The sequence below is a fragment of the Phalacrocorax carbo genome, chromosome 6 (assembly GCF_963921805.1).
Source record: "Phalacrocorax carbo chromosome 6, bPhaCar2.1, whole genome shotgun sequence".
NCBI lineage: Eukaryota > Metazoa > Chordata > Aves > Suliformes > Phalacrocoracidae > Phalacrocorax > Phalacrocorax carbo.
Window position 1 is genome coordinate 32,690,193 of NC_087518.1, and position 15,702 is coordinate 32,705,894.

Genomic DNA, 15,702 nt, shown 5'->3' on the forward strand with positions numbered 1-15,702 from the left:
CCAGCACTGTCCCACTGGGGATGGGTGCCAAAGCCGAAAGGGGCTGTGTTTGCTGCCCTGTTTGTGCCCCCTGGGCAAGACTGGCCAGAGAGTGCCCTGCTTCCTCTCTGCCTCTCCCCAGGCCTCCATGAGCTGCCCCCTGCCCTATAGCCAGCTTTGCATCCATCCCTTGACCGTATTGAAACTGCTCAGCTTTGAGACACGTGCATCACGCTACACAAGGGGTGAGCATGTGCACAAGTATCAATACAGACTCTGTTCATGTCAGGAGGGTGAGAAGGCATGAGGTGTGCGTGGGCAGCAACAGCAGGGTTGCACCTCCTCTCTAGCAGTGTGGAAAGGCAGCGGCTTCCTCAGTGACCTGCAGAGCCACCCTGCTGGTGCAGGGAGGGGACAGAGTCCACCTCCCTCCCTGGCAGATTCAGCACATTCTTTTATCATGGCCAACCTCTCACTGGGTGCAGTAGAGGCTGTAAAACCGGGGACAATGGCAAAGCGGGAAGGAAGGAGTCTGGGTGGCTAATCTACAGAGGGTAAGATCTCTCCCCAAGGGCCCTGCTCGTGGTTGACATCCATCTTGCATCCTGGCCAAAGGCGGATTTGATTTGCTCTGCTTCTAGCCATAAGTAAGGAAGAGCCATAGTGGCCAAAGCAGACAGGAGCTCTAGGTGTCAAGGGCTTCATGAAAATCAAAGTATTTTACATCCCTCTCTCCCTACAAGCAGCCAGTCCCTTCACCATGGGAGGCACTCAGGTGTGGGCAGAGGGACCACCCTCTCCACGGAAGCACAAGTGTCCTGAAACCGGTGGCAGAACTCCAGCTCAGCAAGGGAAAGAGGCGAATGCCTGACAAAATCAGGGAGTACCTTCAGCCTGTGCAGGCTGAGAACCCAAAAAGCAGTTTGGCAGGAGAATTAAGTGGTCAGTTTAGGACATGGAGTCACCCACCATCACAAAAGTGTTACAAAAGAAGCATGCTGAGGTTGTGTAACCTTGCTCTTCTTCCTTCAGTGCTCACAAATGCTATGAGCTGGGATGTAGAACAGTAACTTTAAAAATCTGGTCTTTTTCTTTAACTCAAGTTCGAAGGAGGGTTTTATTTAAATAGGAATAGCACTTTCTCTCAATCCACAGAAAAACCAACAGTGACTAGGTGAGTAACAAAGGACATGCTATGTAAATATATACATAAGGTAATCATTTAGTAACTTGCTTTGGAAACTTGCAAATAAAGTGATACCAGCTGTAGCTGTAGTTCTGCCCGGTCAGAAATCATGAGCCAGTTGCTGGCAGACCTTTTTCTACTTGACTTGAACCGCATGGATGGTTCAGCTGTACTTTGAAATCTCCTGATGTGGTGTTTGTTACATCCTCTTTTATTTTTGCTTTAGAAAACGTTGCTCAACATCTGTGTCCTGCTTTTACATCTGAAAAGAATGGCAGTATTTACTCTATGGCTAGTACAGAAGGAGGTATGCATGATTTCTCTCACAAATATTCACTTGCTTCTAGATGAAACTGGAACATTTACAGGGTAGCACAGTATACATAATGCTATATGCTACTATAGCATTAAAATCTATTATATTTTGAAATAGATGTACAGACAAGACAGTTGCAGAAGTGAAGACTGAATGGCACTTCCCCACCCAGCCTTCTTGTTTGGGTGCATGGAAGATGTATGCACCTGCCCCATTTACAAGCTTGCAAAACAAACAATGTCAGAAATGTGAGCACATGCATTCAGGGGCATTGCAAGTTAAGATACTGCCATCAGGTTTATTACGGACATCGGTATCGTCTGCCTTGATCCTTTTTCAGTATGTAGAAATCATTTAGAATTTGTAAAAGGACCTCTGTTTGCTTAGCAAGGTGTTTCCAAAGTGCTTCTGAACTGTTGGCTGCCCTGGTAAGCATCTGTGCAGCGGTTACAAAACATGTCTGCTGTTGGAAGAGGGGAAAACCAGGCATACACAAGCATGGAATAGTTTCAAATGCAACCCTCGTGCATACTCCGTTACAGTAAATAGCAACCATACAGCATGGGTGCTTTTCACTGGGAGCAGGCAGCACTCCTTCCCACCGGGCTTGGAGGAGGCAGCACCCAGGGGGTCACCCAAGGCTGCCTGAGCCCCTGAAATCCCAAGGAAAAATGGAATTTTCTTCTATGTAATAACAACAAACCATGTCAGCTTGGCAAAACAGAATGTGGCAGCCAGAGAAGGGAGCTGAGAGATAGGGAAGCATTTGTTTTATCACTATATCCTTGAAGAACAGAGAAACTGATAAAAGCCAACAACCCGCCTCAAAAGATGCGGAGAACTGGGTGATAAAGTATATAGTCAAGGAGAACAACTAATCGGGATGTCGGTAAGAACAAAGTGTCCTTTAGGTGAACTACCCTCATAATACTCAAAATCACGTCCATAGGCCTGAAACCCCCCCACTCAAATAAGCCCCTCACTCTCTGGACACGTGTGGTAAATTTAACGGGAGCTGTACCTTTAAGGTGAAGTGACACGGAAACCGATTATTAGCGGAGGGGTGTGAGTATTAGCTGTGACTGACACATTTAACTGCATCAATGCCTTGTAGGGTCTCGGCGCCTTGCGGAGTTACCAACCGGCCTTCACCTCTGCGCAAGAATTAACGCGAGACCTCCGCTCGGGTGGGGAAGTTTAGCGTTTTGCGCAACGGGCAAACGAACCCGCTTTTCGGTAAAAACACCCCGGCCCCTCAGGTGGGGGAGAGACACCCTGCCCCGCGCGGTCCCGCCCGGAGCGCTCGCCGGGCCCGGCCTCCTCTCGGGCTGGCGGCGGCGGCGGGCCCCAGCCCCGCTCCCTCACGGCGGGGCGGCCCGAGCGGGCAGGGCGCTCATGGCGGGCGGCTGCGGCGCCACGTGACGCCGCGGCGCTTCCCCCACCCCAGTCGGAAGCGGCGGCCGGCGGGCCCGCCCCGCAGCGGGAAGTGAGGCTGGTGGGGCCGCCCTCGCCGCAGGAAGGCGGCAGCTTCAGGCCAGCGTGGAGGGGCGGCAGCGGTCAGCCGGGGTGGCGTCGGGCGGCCGGGGCAGCGAGCAGGATGGCGGGGGGGAACGACGCTCAGGCTCCGCCGGACGCCACCGAGCTGAAGCGCAGGCGGAAGAGCCCCCGTTTGGCGGCGGCGCGGGAGGAGGAGGCCGAGGCGGAGGCCGCGGCCGAGCCCGGTCCCGGAGGGGCGTTGGAGGGTGAGCGGGGCGGGCGGGCGCGCGCGCGCAGCGCCCGGTGGTGGATCCCGCGGTTGAGGGTGCGGTGGGGCGGCGCGAAGAGGGGCGGGCGGGCAGCCTCGCCCTCTCCGTTCCCACTGCCGCCCTGCCTGCGGGGCGGGGAGGCAGGGGCAGCCCGGGGCGGGGGGATCGCTCCTGGGCACTCTCGCTGGAAACACCTCGGCGGGCCCACTGAGCTTGAAAGGGGTGTTTGGGGCTTCTGGAAGGCTGTTAGGCCTCAAGAGAGCCCCCCCCCCCCCCCGCCTTGCCCACGCCCTTCACCTGTTTCTCGTTTCAGGAGACGAGCATCACTTTGGGAATCCGGACTCCTTGACTCGACCCCCTATAAAAGCATGTAGATCGGCAGGTGGGTTTTAATTCAGTGAGGTTGCTTTGCGCGCCACTTGCAAAGGCGCTGCAATGCATGAGACCAGAGGAAACAGAGTTTGTTGGGATTTAGCTCCTACCGTGGCTCTGGCGTACAGGTGAGGAAGTCCTGCTGTGGTTTTTATTCCGTACAGAAGAGGCAGGGAGCACTTTGCTGCCTTCCAGAAGGATTGGTGCATGTAGAGTGCGCTGAAGTCCTTAGGTGGCTGTTTTACCCAGCACATCACTTGAAATACTGTTTTGTCACAGCATTCAAATGGGGAATATCTGGTTTTACTAACACTGCTTGGTTTTTCAAGGCTGAATTTAAATAAAGCATCATGAGCCACACAAATAGATTGCTGTAAGACTGCTTTGTACAGCGAGGAGCATTGCTGGTGAGCACGTGCATAGTTGGGCCTTGCCTGTCCTTTATCTGAAGCACCAAGTGTGTGTTGGTACTTGCGTTTGGACGCTGTTGTGTTAGCTCTGTGTGCTACCTTCTTGTTTCTTTAGCTGATGAAAATTGTATTCCTCGCAAAATTTGAGAGATGCTTACTTTGTGTAGTACAGTCCTGTGGCTTTAGCCTGTCGTTCCATCAGAAAACTGCAAGCAAATTGTCTGTATTTCCTTCCCTTTTAGTGTTGTCTATTCTGAGTTGGACTGTAAGCATTATTAGTATGTGGCAATTTCCACATGGATGATTTGGGCTAGCCTGAGACTATTCTCCATTCCCGTCTGTATTCTTGCGACAGGACTGTCACCAAGCTCTTGTTGCAACTGCAGGGCATGGCCCTTAAAAAGGGCTGCCAGTATTATGCTTCAGAAGCAGAATTTCCAGGAAGCATGGAAAAAACTTATCTTAAGGGAGGAAGAGAGGTGTTGTGAGTATTTCTGTGGAAAAGTACAAAGGTTTATCTGTGAAAAGAAGCTATGGGAGTTAACCAAATGATGGCTAACAGGGTACTAACAGGTTTAATATTTTAAATGTGACTGGGCTGCTTTAGGAGATACAGCTGAGGATTTTTTTTGTTAATCTCTAAAAATGAGGTTGGAGGGAGAACGAATGCCTTCCCCCACCTTCCTGAGCTCTTAACGGGGGTTTTTTATTAAAGTCACAACAGGCATAATAGTATGATGTTAAGAGGCCGTGATGCTTTATACAGGAGTGAAGGAGTCATTTCCCCCCCCCATACGGTCCTCCCACCTGTAGCTTTACAGTATTGATTTTTTTTCTGCAGAGTTTAGGGCAGACCAGGGGGAATGCAGGGTCTGTGAGGCAGCGGGACAAGCAGCGTGGATTTTTGTAAGGACATAATTGTTATGCTTCCCTAAGAGCAGAATGGAAGGAAAACCACAACTTGAGAAACTGGTTTTTGGCTTCTGCTTAGAGGTTTTAGATAGAGATTAGGCAACTTGCTTCTGGAGCTAAAAAGCTTTAATTGCCTACAACCCCTGCCTCGAATCAGGCGTCTTCTAGATCAGTGAGCTAAAGCAGTATCCGTTGAAGTTGTCTTAAAATATGCAAGCAGCATGTATTACTGTATGAGTTAAATGCAGGCACTAGGTGTTCTTGGTGCTCAAGTTTTTGCTGACTGTAGCTGCTGTGGAACATTGCAGCAGATGTGTCGCAGGTTTATCTCTGTGTCGAAAAAGATTGAACCCGCAGGGATACGTACTAGACATAAAAGAACAAGTTCCACCACATTAAACTAGTGGCTTTATATTTTTGTTTATAAAACTGTAGTTTATGAACTTGCAGATTTCTAATCCCTTTGGTTAAATGGATGTATGAAATGGCGATAGTAAGAAAATCACTCTCTCTTGGCAGGTGATCGTGCAGAAGGTGGCTGGCTAGCAGATTTAAGGTGGATTGGAAAATCCTCGCTAGCTTCCTGGGAGGCAGGAATGATCCTTTGGATAGGAGGCTTAAGGCCTTGTTAGGGAAGAACAGGCATGTCTGGACTGGAATTTATGTTTATATATATATATATTTAGGAAAGTTAAACTTCATAAAGGGGGAGTTGATTTTTTTCTCTAGGGGGTACCCTGTGTGCTGTCTGCTCACGTGTGTGTGTCTCTTCCTGTCTGTTGGTAATACCCCGTTACAGAAGGTGCTGATGCATAAGCTGTCTTCATGTCATAAATGAAGTTGTATATGTTTACATCTTTCCTTTTTACAACAACTTTTAAGAACGTTTTGAGAGACAGAGTACTGATTGATGCAAAGAAGGAGAGGAATTAAAAAGTATGGACTGCATGAGTAGCAGTCCATCTCTTTAGATTCTTAGATATTTTTGGTCTTGTGATTACCAGCCACTGCTGCTAGTGAGATTTTCCTTTGCAAAACCTCAGTACATAGTGAAATATGGCTATGTTGTTTGGCACTCCTGAGAGTCTCGTTATTTGGTGAGCTTCTTCACTCTTATCTTGGTGAGAAATCAACTGTTGAACAGGTTTTTAAGATTGTTTTGAAAATATAGTATCCCATGCACTATGTTCAAATACTTTACTGTTGTATCTGTGACTTAATATCTCAGTTTAAAACTTAGTTTTCCCCCTTGTTTGTGTTTTGGGTTGGTTTTTGTTTTTGTTGTTTTTTCTCCTTTGTATGTTTCACATACACAGACCTGCTATTAGGCAGAACATATTAGAATATTTCTAATATGCAGAACATAGTAGAAGAGGGCTGTTCTCTTTTCTTGAAATGAAATTAATAAACACTAGGTGGCAAGCTGTGTGTTGCCCTTGTGCATATGGTAAAAGAGCTATAGAAACACATTAAATCCAGGGAGAACCCAGTACTGTTAAGAGTAAAAGGGCCTAGTGTGAATGTTATGGAGCAAAAGTTTCACCAATTATATTCTTCCCTTTGCTGTTTCCTCTGTTTATGCCCTTCAGGTTGATTGGTGTGTCAGGCCTCTACTGTAGCTGTACTCCAGATTTCTTTCTGTACCTGAACTTTTTTCCCCCTCCTTGAATCTGGGTGACCATGTGGTTGCACTTTATCTGTTCAAACCTCTCCTGCTCTGTTCTGCTTTTGACTGGCTTTCCAGCCCCGGCCTTTGCTCTGTGACTCCTGTCATCTTATGGGGCTTTATTCCTTTGAGTTAGTAACATGAACTAACTTGGGTTTCAGCTTCTGAATGACAGTGTAATTTAGCAAACAACCTACAGGTGTTGATTTAGGTTCTTCCCAGCTGCCTGAGGGGATTAAGTTAGGAGCATAGGTGCCTCGATTGCCCTTATGGTTAATAGAGAAAGAGACCCACCTAAAGAATGGCTTGGACTCACATAAAGAGGGGACTTACATTCTGTATTTGCTTCTCTCTCTTCCCCTCTGCCTAATGCTATGGAAGAGAGCACAATTATTGTTTGTAAGTTGTGCGCCCAAAGCTGTGGGAAAAAATTTCTTTGCTCCTGTGCTTGTGTATTTACTATTTTACACTGAAGCCCTTTAGTGTAAGGCATTTCTTGGCTGTTAGCATTTGGTGTCTTGATGTCGGGGGTGGGGTTTAAGTGTCTTTAAGCCAAAGACCCCTAATAAAAAAGCACGTGGTGGTGTAGGCAGCTATATTTGTAGTGAACTCAGATTTATTTACCATAAGCTTTTCAAGTCTTGGTCACATTTGGTTACATTTTAAGAAAGTTACTCTTGGGAGATCAGAACTTGAAAATCACTGATTTTGATCGTGTATGTTCTGAAATGGTGTCTTGGTCCTTTGGTTTTGTGGTGTTGTGAGGACAACTGATGCTGTGCCTACATCAATCCTCTTCCCCCCCCCCCCCCCTTCCTGACAGGCAGTTCTTCGATTTACTTTCAAGAGAGTCCAATAAAGGAAAAAACAAAGGCTTATGACAGTGGTGAACCCAAGAAACCAGCAGGGCATCAACCAAACATTTGTACACCGTTAAAAGGTAATGGCACTAGTTTTATCAGAACCTTTTCCATGTTGTAACAAATGGTTGCTTAAATGTGCTAAAATGACATTCTTTCAGTTCTATTAAAAAAGGGGGAGTTGTTGAGTTGAAATCTGAATAGATGAACAAGTTTAAAAAAAAAATTTCAGGGGTTGCTCCTGCCCATGACTTAAATTAAAACTGATTGTAGTATGACAGTCATCTTGGGCCTAAAACCTTGAAGTTCAGGAAAGTGCAGTTTTAAACTTTGATAAATACATAACCTGTTTTTTTGAAAAGCACATCTGTTTCCTTGAAAAGCAAAACAATATGATGAGTAATATCATACCTGCTTCAAAAACTATTATGAGAGTGGATCTTTAATTGCCTCAGGCAAAGCAAAACAAAACTGTTATTTTTCTAAAAAGATGAGTTACTTCTGACTTTAGTAGGGGAAAGCTGACTATACCAAGTGATCTCAAGGGGAGGGAGCACTTTTTCTGTTTGTTGCTCGAGAGGTTTTTCTCTGTGTGTTACAGAAGGAATAGGGAAATATGAGGAAGAAAATATGGGATACTTTTTAGCCCATCAGAAGGTAGTTATGTTACTACAGGTGGTTTGAATATGTCCAAATGTATACACTATGTAAGAACACCTCTGTGTCAGCCTGCTGTTTCACAGGAGCACGTGCAGGTGTTTTGGTAAGGCAGCTAAGATGAAGCCCACATTTGCTGGAGTCCCCCTGGTCTGATAGCAGTGGTGTTAAGGTGGTGGCTTTACACTGTTTGTTTTCAGTTTTCCCTCCTGCTGAATAGTTTTTGTTTCAGAAGTGACAAATCTGGTACCCTCCATTAGCAATCAATTAAAGCTGTTAATTTCCCATTCTTTGCATTTTATTGTTATTGCATCATTACTCTTTCTAAAGAAAAAATAGGAAGGGTAACTTTGTGTCATACTGGGAAAAGCAGGGTGAAGGGCCAGATTAAGCCCTTTCTATTGGATAATAGTAGCTTTCCGCATCTACGGGGGGTCTGAGCAGCTGTCACATGGCACAGGCTTGGTTTGGAAGCACAGCATATATTCCTTGCGAAATAACCTTTGAAGATTTCATAGAGCTAAAAGCACATACAGCTTGTCTGTCTTATTCTGACCACTGATGTGTTAACCAAGTTCTTTCATTTGTGCTTTGGTTTCAGAGAGAAAGGTTGACTTCCTTGAGAAAAATCAAGATCACTGCTCCACTACATCACAGAGTAAGCTTGAAAATAGTTACCTAGTCTTTCCCTGTAATTAAGTGAAAATTACAGAATTCTTTCCCTTTCCTCTGCTTATGTTTTTTGTTGAGCCCTGGGACACCCTGTCTGGGAAGGTGGAAAGGGGCCCAGGAGGCAGATCCAAATGGAAGCTGAAGAAGGCAGCACATGCCAGAGCCCTTCTATGAGGTTATTCAACTTGCTGACCACAGAAAGTGACCCACTTTTTCTTTTGCCTTTTTTGACTGGGTTAGGAAATGGAGTTGGCTCATGGGACAGTCAGTAAGTGCAGAACATGTACTAGTAGCATTGTGGGGGTGAGCTGAGGAAGGGAGCAAAGCCTTTGCTTTTGGTAGCAGTGAATGTTAGATGAGTTTGTAAGCATCACCTTCCTTTCTAGCCTTTCCCTGAGTAATGGTGGCCTGCTATGATTGAATTAGTTGTCTTGTACTCCTGGAGAGGAGCAGCATTTTTCTTTGCTGGCAAACTCCAGTCTGTTCACCTAATGACCGATCCCTTCTGTTTCAGATTTTTATCTTTGGTTGTGTGGATTTGTTGGTTTGGGTTTTTTTTCTTCCCTCTTCGAAGAGTACTTGAAAGAGAGGGGAAAAAAATGTTCTGAATTCTTACTAGCCTTCTGTTCTTAATGTCTTGGCTCTTGTTTCTATCCTGAACACATATAGGTAAACAAATTCTTGTAAATCAGAATTCAATCTGGAGAACCTGGGGGGGTCTTTCAGGGTTGGTTTTTTTTTTTTGGAAACCACAGTGCCTGCTGGAAGAAAAGCTCATCTTGTAGCTGCTCATCTGTGAAGTGCCTTTGAAAAATGAATTGATGCAGGGAGTTCTTGCCAGTCTTGTACTTTTTTCTTTCCTGTGCCAGAGGTAATAGGTGCTGCAGGAGTGACCAGTTGTGTGTTGGGTGAAGAACTTCAGAAAATCACTTGAAACTCTGAAAGCTCTAAGGTGTCTGCAGGAGTTATGCCTTTTGAGTTAGGCAAGACAAATAATTTGCTTGGCCTTCATGCAAATTGTGTTGTAAGTAAGGCAAGATTCTTAGGTAGGGTAGGATCTGTTTTTTAGAATACTTATTGAAATACCTTTTCCTTTAGGGTATGAATCACAGCTGTCTCCTAAATGTGAAACCTAGTCTCTGCAAACAAGGCTACATTGTAAAATATTGCAGAATTGAGGTGATTTTGATCTGTTAACTATTAGAAGACTTATATAAGCTTAGCCAGTTACAAGTTCCACATCTGTGCCCCCATCAGGGCGGAGGGGTTGAAATTACAGAATAGAATAGCTCATTAAACCAGTTAAGCTCTGGCTTAAACCAGAGCTGCTTTTAGCACCTTCTGAGATTACGTTCATACAGAAACAAGGTTATAGAATTTATTTCAGTGTTCTTAAATAACTACTGTAGGGTGTGTTTTTTCAATTTATTCTCAATAGTGTCACTGACAGTATCCTGATTTGGTTATTAAAGAGCCTTCAGCTTTGAACCAGTTGCTGTAATTCACAAGGAGTCAGAAATCCTTGTGTCTTTTTAATTAACTGACTAAATGCAGAAAACATGCTGACCAATAATTGCACTGTATATATTCATACTGGTCTCTTGGGAAAGTTATCCATAACAGAGTGTTATGAACAATGTCCCTTGTACTTTGCTGTCTGAGCCCATTTAAATAAATAGACTAAAAGTATATTTTGATGTTGAAAGCTTGCATTTTGCTTTAAAAGTATAATTCATGCCAAGAAACTGACTGCTGATGAAGCCTCTGACCCAACGTAGATCAAGAGGGAATATGAGACTATGCCTTTAACATATAGCCTTCCTTTTGCTACTTACAGATTGCATTATGTTGTTTTCCTAATAAGTGTGTTAAGTGAGCTTCCATTTTTGTCCCTCAAATTCCTGAGCAGAATCAGGAAACTTAATTGGGGCATTGGATCCTTGTGCAGAAAATAACAGATCATTAAATCTGTCTTATACTTGAAATGCCTCTGGCTTTATGTGCATAACTTTTCAAGAGTTAAAATCTTTGGGGGTGGTTTTTGATAGGTTTGGGACTTGTGCTTTTTATGCTAGATTGTCAAGATGTCTTAAGAACTGACATTTGGCAAAGAGCATTGATGGAGAGTTGGTCTGCCAGTTGAATGGGACTTCTCAGGCTAGTAATAGTGGTGGAGGAGTCATTTTCCTTGCTCAAGACTAACCTTGCTTGAGCATAGGAGGGTGAATGATGCAGAAAAGAACAGAAAGCCCCATACTTGATACAGCCCTGCCTGGGATGAGGTCACAGCCTTGCCTTTGCTCCTGCTTAGCAGACTGTGTTCACTTCAAGGTGTTGTGCAAGGGTGCTTTGTTAACCTTCCTGTAAGCTTTCTAGAAGTTTGTATGTAAAAGTATAACTAAGAACAGCTTTTCCAATAAAAATACTGCAGTTTGGTCGTTTCAACTCCCTGCTAAACTCCCTGCTGGAAGATTGATTATAATTATTGCCTAAGTATTTTTCTCATATTTCTTTCTTAATGTCTTAACAGGCAGAAGTAAATCTCGAGATCAGCCCAGTATAGGGAAGCTGTCACAGCCTTTGGCCAAAAGTAAGACTTCTGCTTTCACTTCTGTTTCACTCATGTGTTCCATTTAACCGTTTTCATGCCAGTTCAAGTATTAGATTTCCTGGTAGCTGGTGTTAAACTGATGGTCCTTGCCAGAACAGATGACTTGCTCGCTAGGGCATGTGCTTTCAGCCCAAAGGAAGGAAGGGTCTTATATAATAGGTAGCATTTCCACCTGAATTTAAGGTCTTCCATCTGTAGTGTTTACAAGATTTGCTACAAGATTACAACTGAGGCAGGTTTAGCCATGTTCTTATTTAAGAGCTGTTGTGCTGCTGTCCTGATTAAAGTTCAGGTATAGAAAGGCAGCATAAGGTATACAGTTTGTTTTTGTTTTCAGGGAGGTTGGTATACTTTGTCACTAATTCGACTGGGAACAGAATCAAGCCTTACCCTTGCAGTAGGTCAAACAAGTGTTAATTTAACTCTTCAAATAGAAAATCAAATCAAAATATCTGATACTGTATATGCTTCTTGTGCACTGTTTGGTGTCTGTGCTCTTTGTGAAGCTGACAGATCCAAAGACCACAGATGTTTTCTGATAGTGTTTGAGATGCAAATACTGCTGCAGAAAGTATTTTTACCCGTATGGGAATAGAGAGGAGAAATAACAAAACAGAAACCATTCTAGTGATGCTAGGTTTTGTACAGGGCTTTTTATGCAGACCCTAAATGCAGGAAAAAGCTGGACCTTTTTCAGAACCATTTTAAGCTTTTAGTTTGGATTTGATTAAATAGAGTGGAGTGTTGATGAACTTTTGGAAGAGCTCCTTTTTCAAAAGAATGTCTGATTTCTTAGTCAATCTGGAAATGTGTAAAAATGTCCTTTTTAATGCTGTTACTTCAGTAAGTTACTACAGAAGTTCAAAGTTGGTGTGTTTTTTTTTTTAACTAGAACGTTGTCTTTTTTGCTCTTCAACTACTGTACCAGTAGCTTGAGAGTGGGATGAGTACATTGAATTCTACTGTCTCCTCTTATTTCCCCCTCACTTGTTGACTTCTGATTCCTTTTAAAATATTTTCTACCTGTTTGCTCCTCCTTTTTGTAGATGATGGTAAATCGCAGAGTGGATTTCACAAGAGCTGGACTGTGTTACTGGTTCTGTTAATTGTGTCTTGTCTGTCATTGTTTTATGTCCTGTTGAGTGGAATACCAAGTCTTTGGGATACAACTTTGTCAAGTAGAGATACTCAAATTCTGCAAGTGTTTCGGGCCCAGATGAAGAAAATAAAAAATACGTACCAAAGTCAGGACCCCAGTCTGTGGAAGAGAACCCATGTCTTCCTTGAGAAACACCTTAATGCTTCCCATCTGCATTTGGAGCCAGCCATCTTACTGTTCACAGCTGGCCAAGAAGCTGAGAAAGCGCTGAGGTGCCTAAGTAACGAGATTGCTGATGCTTTTGCCTTCTCCCAGAATGCTACTACAATCAAAATTAATGGGGCAGACAAAGCCATAATGGATAGTGACACTGTCAAGCTGGAGGTAGATAATGAGCTCAGCTCTGGGTTCAGAGAAGGCAAGAAGGTAGCAGTGGTGCATCGATTTGAGTTACTGCCTGCAGGCTCCACCTTAATCTTTTACAAGTACTGTGACCATGAAAATGCAGCATTTAAGGATGTGGCTCTTCTGCTGACAGTTCTCCTGGATGAGCAGTCGCTGAGAAAGAGCATCACCTTACAAGAAGTTGAGGAGAAAGTCCGGGATTTCCTCTGGGCAAAGTTTACCAGTCCAGATGTTCCTAGTTCTTATAATAGCATGGACACAGATAAGCTGAGTGGACTGTGGAGCCGTATATCTCATCTTGTGTTGCCTATTTGGCCTGAAAAGGGCCTTCCTGTGGAGGGATGCACATAAAAGTTATTGGAGACGACTCGGGAAAGGAGGAAGACAGAAAATGTTTGTTACAGTGGCTGAACAGGGAAGAACTTACTGCAGCTGCTAAGCTCAAGCAGCATACAGTCCTTTCTGTGCAAAGATATTCTACCAGCTGTCAGGTTGTTTCTGCAAAAGTAACTGGGACTTCTCTAAATTAACTACAGAATGTAAGCAATGAACTTCCTGGTTGTTTGTAAGTTGTGTTCAGTGACTTATTCAGGCTTGGTGTCCTGAAGCTGGAAGTAAGCATCCACTAGTGCAGAACCACTCATCTGCTTCTGAAGCTGTCTGGGTGCACTATTGGCTTTGCTATGAGGACCCTTTTCAGGTGGTGCATAAAGCTGGTATTGTATTTGACAAGGTAATAGAATGCAAAAACATCACCTTCATCTGCCAGAATTGCTTACTTTTCTTCTAACATAAGAAAAAAACATAAACTGAAAATTATGCTAAAGTGATGTGGGTATAAGCACAAGCTTTTTCTTGATCCATCTGATCACAACATAGATGTCATCTGTCTCTGGCAACCTCTAGAAGTGGCAAAATTGCTTGAAAGATTTGTAACTTGTAGAGAACCTTTCAGCAACCATTTATTTCTTAAACGAGCCTGCCCCAACAGTTGTGGAGAATGAGAACAGCTGAGGTACAATGTATTGCTTAACCTTAGTAGTACTGATGGCAGTTAAATAATCCCTCAGCACCTCTCTGCCTCACTGCTTCCAAGAATTCTCTGCTCTTTGTCAAATTTCTGCAAGTCTTAAAATTTGGGGAGAAATTATAAAATGTCAGCTCTGTGTGTACTAAGTACCTGTTGCATCTCCTTTCTGAACAGAAGTGTAGGAAGGCATAGGTTATTTCTCATTTTAATCAGATAATTATTTTTGCATCAAGAGAATGTATTTATTTGTCATATTTGGTATCCTATTAAAATAGCCTTTCTTCGTTTGTTTGCATATAACCTGCTGTTTGATATATAAGCTTCTAGTGAAGAACAGATTTGCAATGAGTGTTTTAAAAATACTTTTTAGTGTGCCTCATGCCAAGAATCCCTCACACCAGACTAAAAATGTGTATTTGTTTCTATTGTATTTTGTGTTTTGTTTTTTTTTAAAAAAAGAGAATTGCAGCACTTCCATGTCATTGCTGTTTGTGTACACTCTTGAACTATTGGTCCATGTGCATTTGGTTTTATCGAGTGAAGGCTGCCCTCAAATAAACAGGTTGTGTTCTTGTAACAGCTGAGAGATTAGTGATTCTTGGACCTATCCTTATTCACAAGCCCCTTGAGCTGTCCTGTTGCAAAAAGTCCTCTTAACCAGGAAAACCTCTTGAGGTGCTGGAGCTTCTGGCTTCTTTGCGCAAGCAAAGGTTTGGGGTGTTACATGGAGTGGACCAAAATCACCTGGAGCATATAAAAGAGCACAGTTTGAGAGAGACAGACCTGTGGACACTTAAAACAGAGGTGGATTTGTTCTAACCACTGAGAGCAGCAATGTATAGTGCTTTTTATTTTAATGGGAAGAAATGTAAACAGTAAAAAGACATGGAAGTGCTTCTGTTCTGGGTGTTTAAGAATAGCTCAGGAAGGAAAAGATGGCATTTACATTTTGGACATTTCACTGGACAATTTTAAAAAAAAAACAACCAACTGTGACTTATTTCTGAGTGTCTCCTGATAGCATATTTGTTTGTATATTATGTAAACTATTTTAGTACTCATTAAAAATAAATTTACTTGTTTGTTTTATAAGCTGTTTTAATATTTGCCCATTGAATTTTAAGTGGTCAGACTTTTTTTACATGTTTAAGATTGTTCCTTTTACCTTTGACCAAATACAGATGCCTAAAATACAACCTTTTCCAAAATTTAGAACTTCTAAGAAACTTGAGTGGGGTGACAGATGCTGGGATGCAAATGCATGTATTTGGTAATATCAGGGGTTTTCTCTTACCAGGGCACAATTGTGTTGTGCCACAGTGTGTTACAGGAAATTATGATAGCTTTGAATTGTCTTTTACTTGGTGTTCTTGTATTATTCTGCAGTTCTGATTTCAGCTGGAACTAATGATAAGAAATGGTTCACTTGTTTCATTAGGATGACACAAGAGTCAGCAGCTGACAGAAGGGATGACTTAATTCTTGTTCCACTCCTAGCTGCGTGTTCCTGTATCTTTACTGTTGCAAAGTAGTGCACTGTGAACTGACTGGAGGAACAGTCCTACTAGAAACTAGCTTAGGAAAAAATATGTATTTAGCAGAATTAGCAGCCCCAGAAAAGACTTGAATCTCCTGCTTTCCTGTCATAATTTTATACTTATACTAATAAAACATATGTAAACCAGGTTATTTTCTGTTTCTAAAACTATAGGGTATTAAAGAGCTATGTTACCCTGTTTCAAGACAAAATAGGAAGGTGCCTGGAAACTGAAGACTTAATGT

General features: G+C 43.3%; 1 protein-coding gene across 1 annotated transcript; it reads left to right on the top strand.

Moving 5' to 3' along the window:
• Nucleotides 1-2,941: 2,941 nt before the first annotated feature.
• On the top strand, nt 2,942-15,012 carry LOC135313898 (torsin-1A-interacting protein 1-like). The gene is made up of 6 exons (XM_064454504.1): nt 2,942-3,223; nt 3,540-3,608; nt 7,410-7,526; nt 8,705-8,761; nt 11,306-11,365; nt 12,433-15,012. The coding sequence occupies exons 1-6, from the start codon at nt 3,079-3,081 to the stop codon at nt 13,239-13,241; spliced, it is 1,257 nt and encodes a 418-aa protein (XP_064310574.1). The 5' UTR covers nt 2,942-3,078; the 3' UTR covers nt 13,242-15,012.
• Nucleotides 15,013-15,702: the final 690 nt, after the last annotated feature.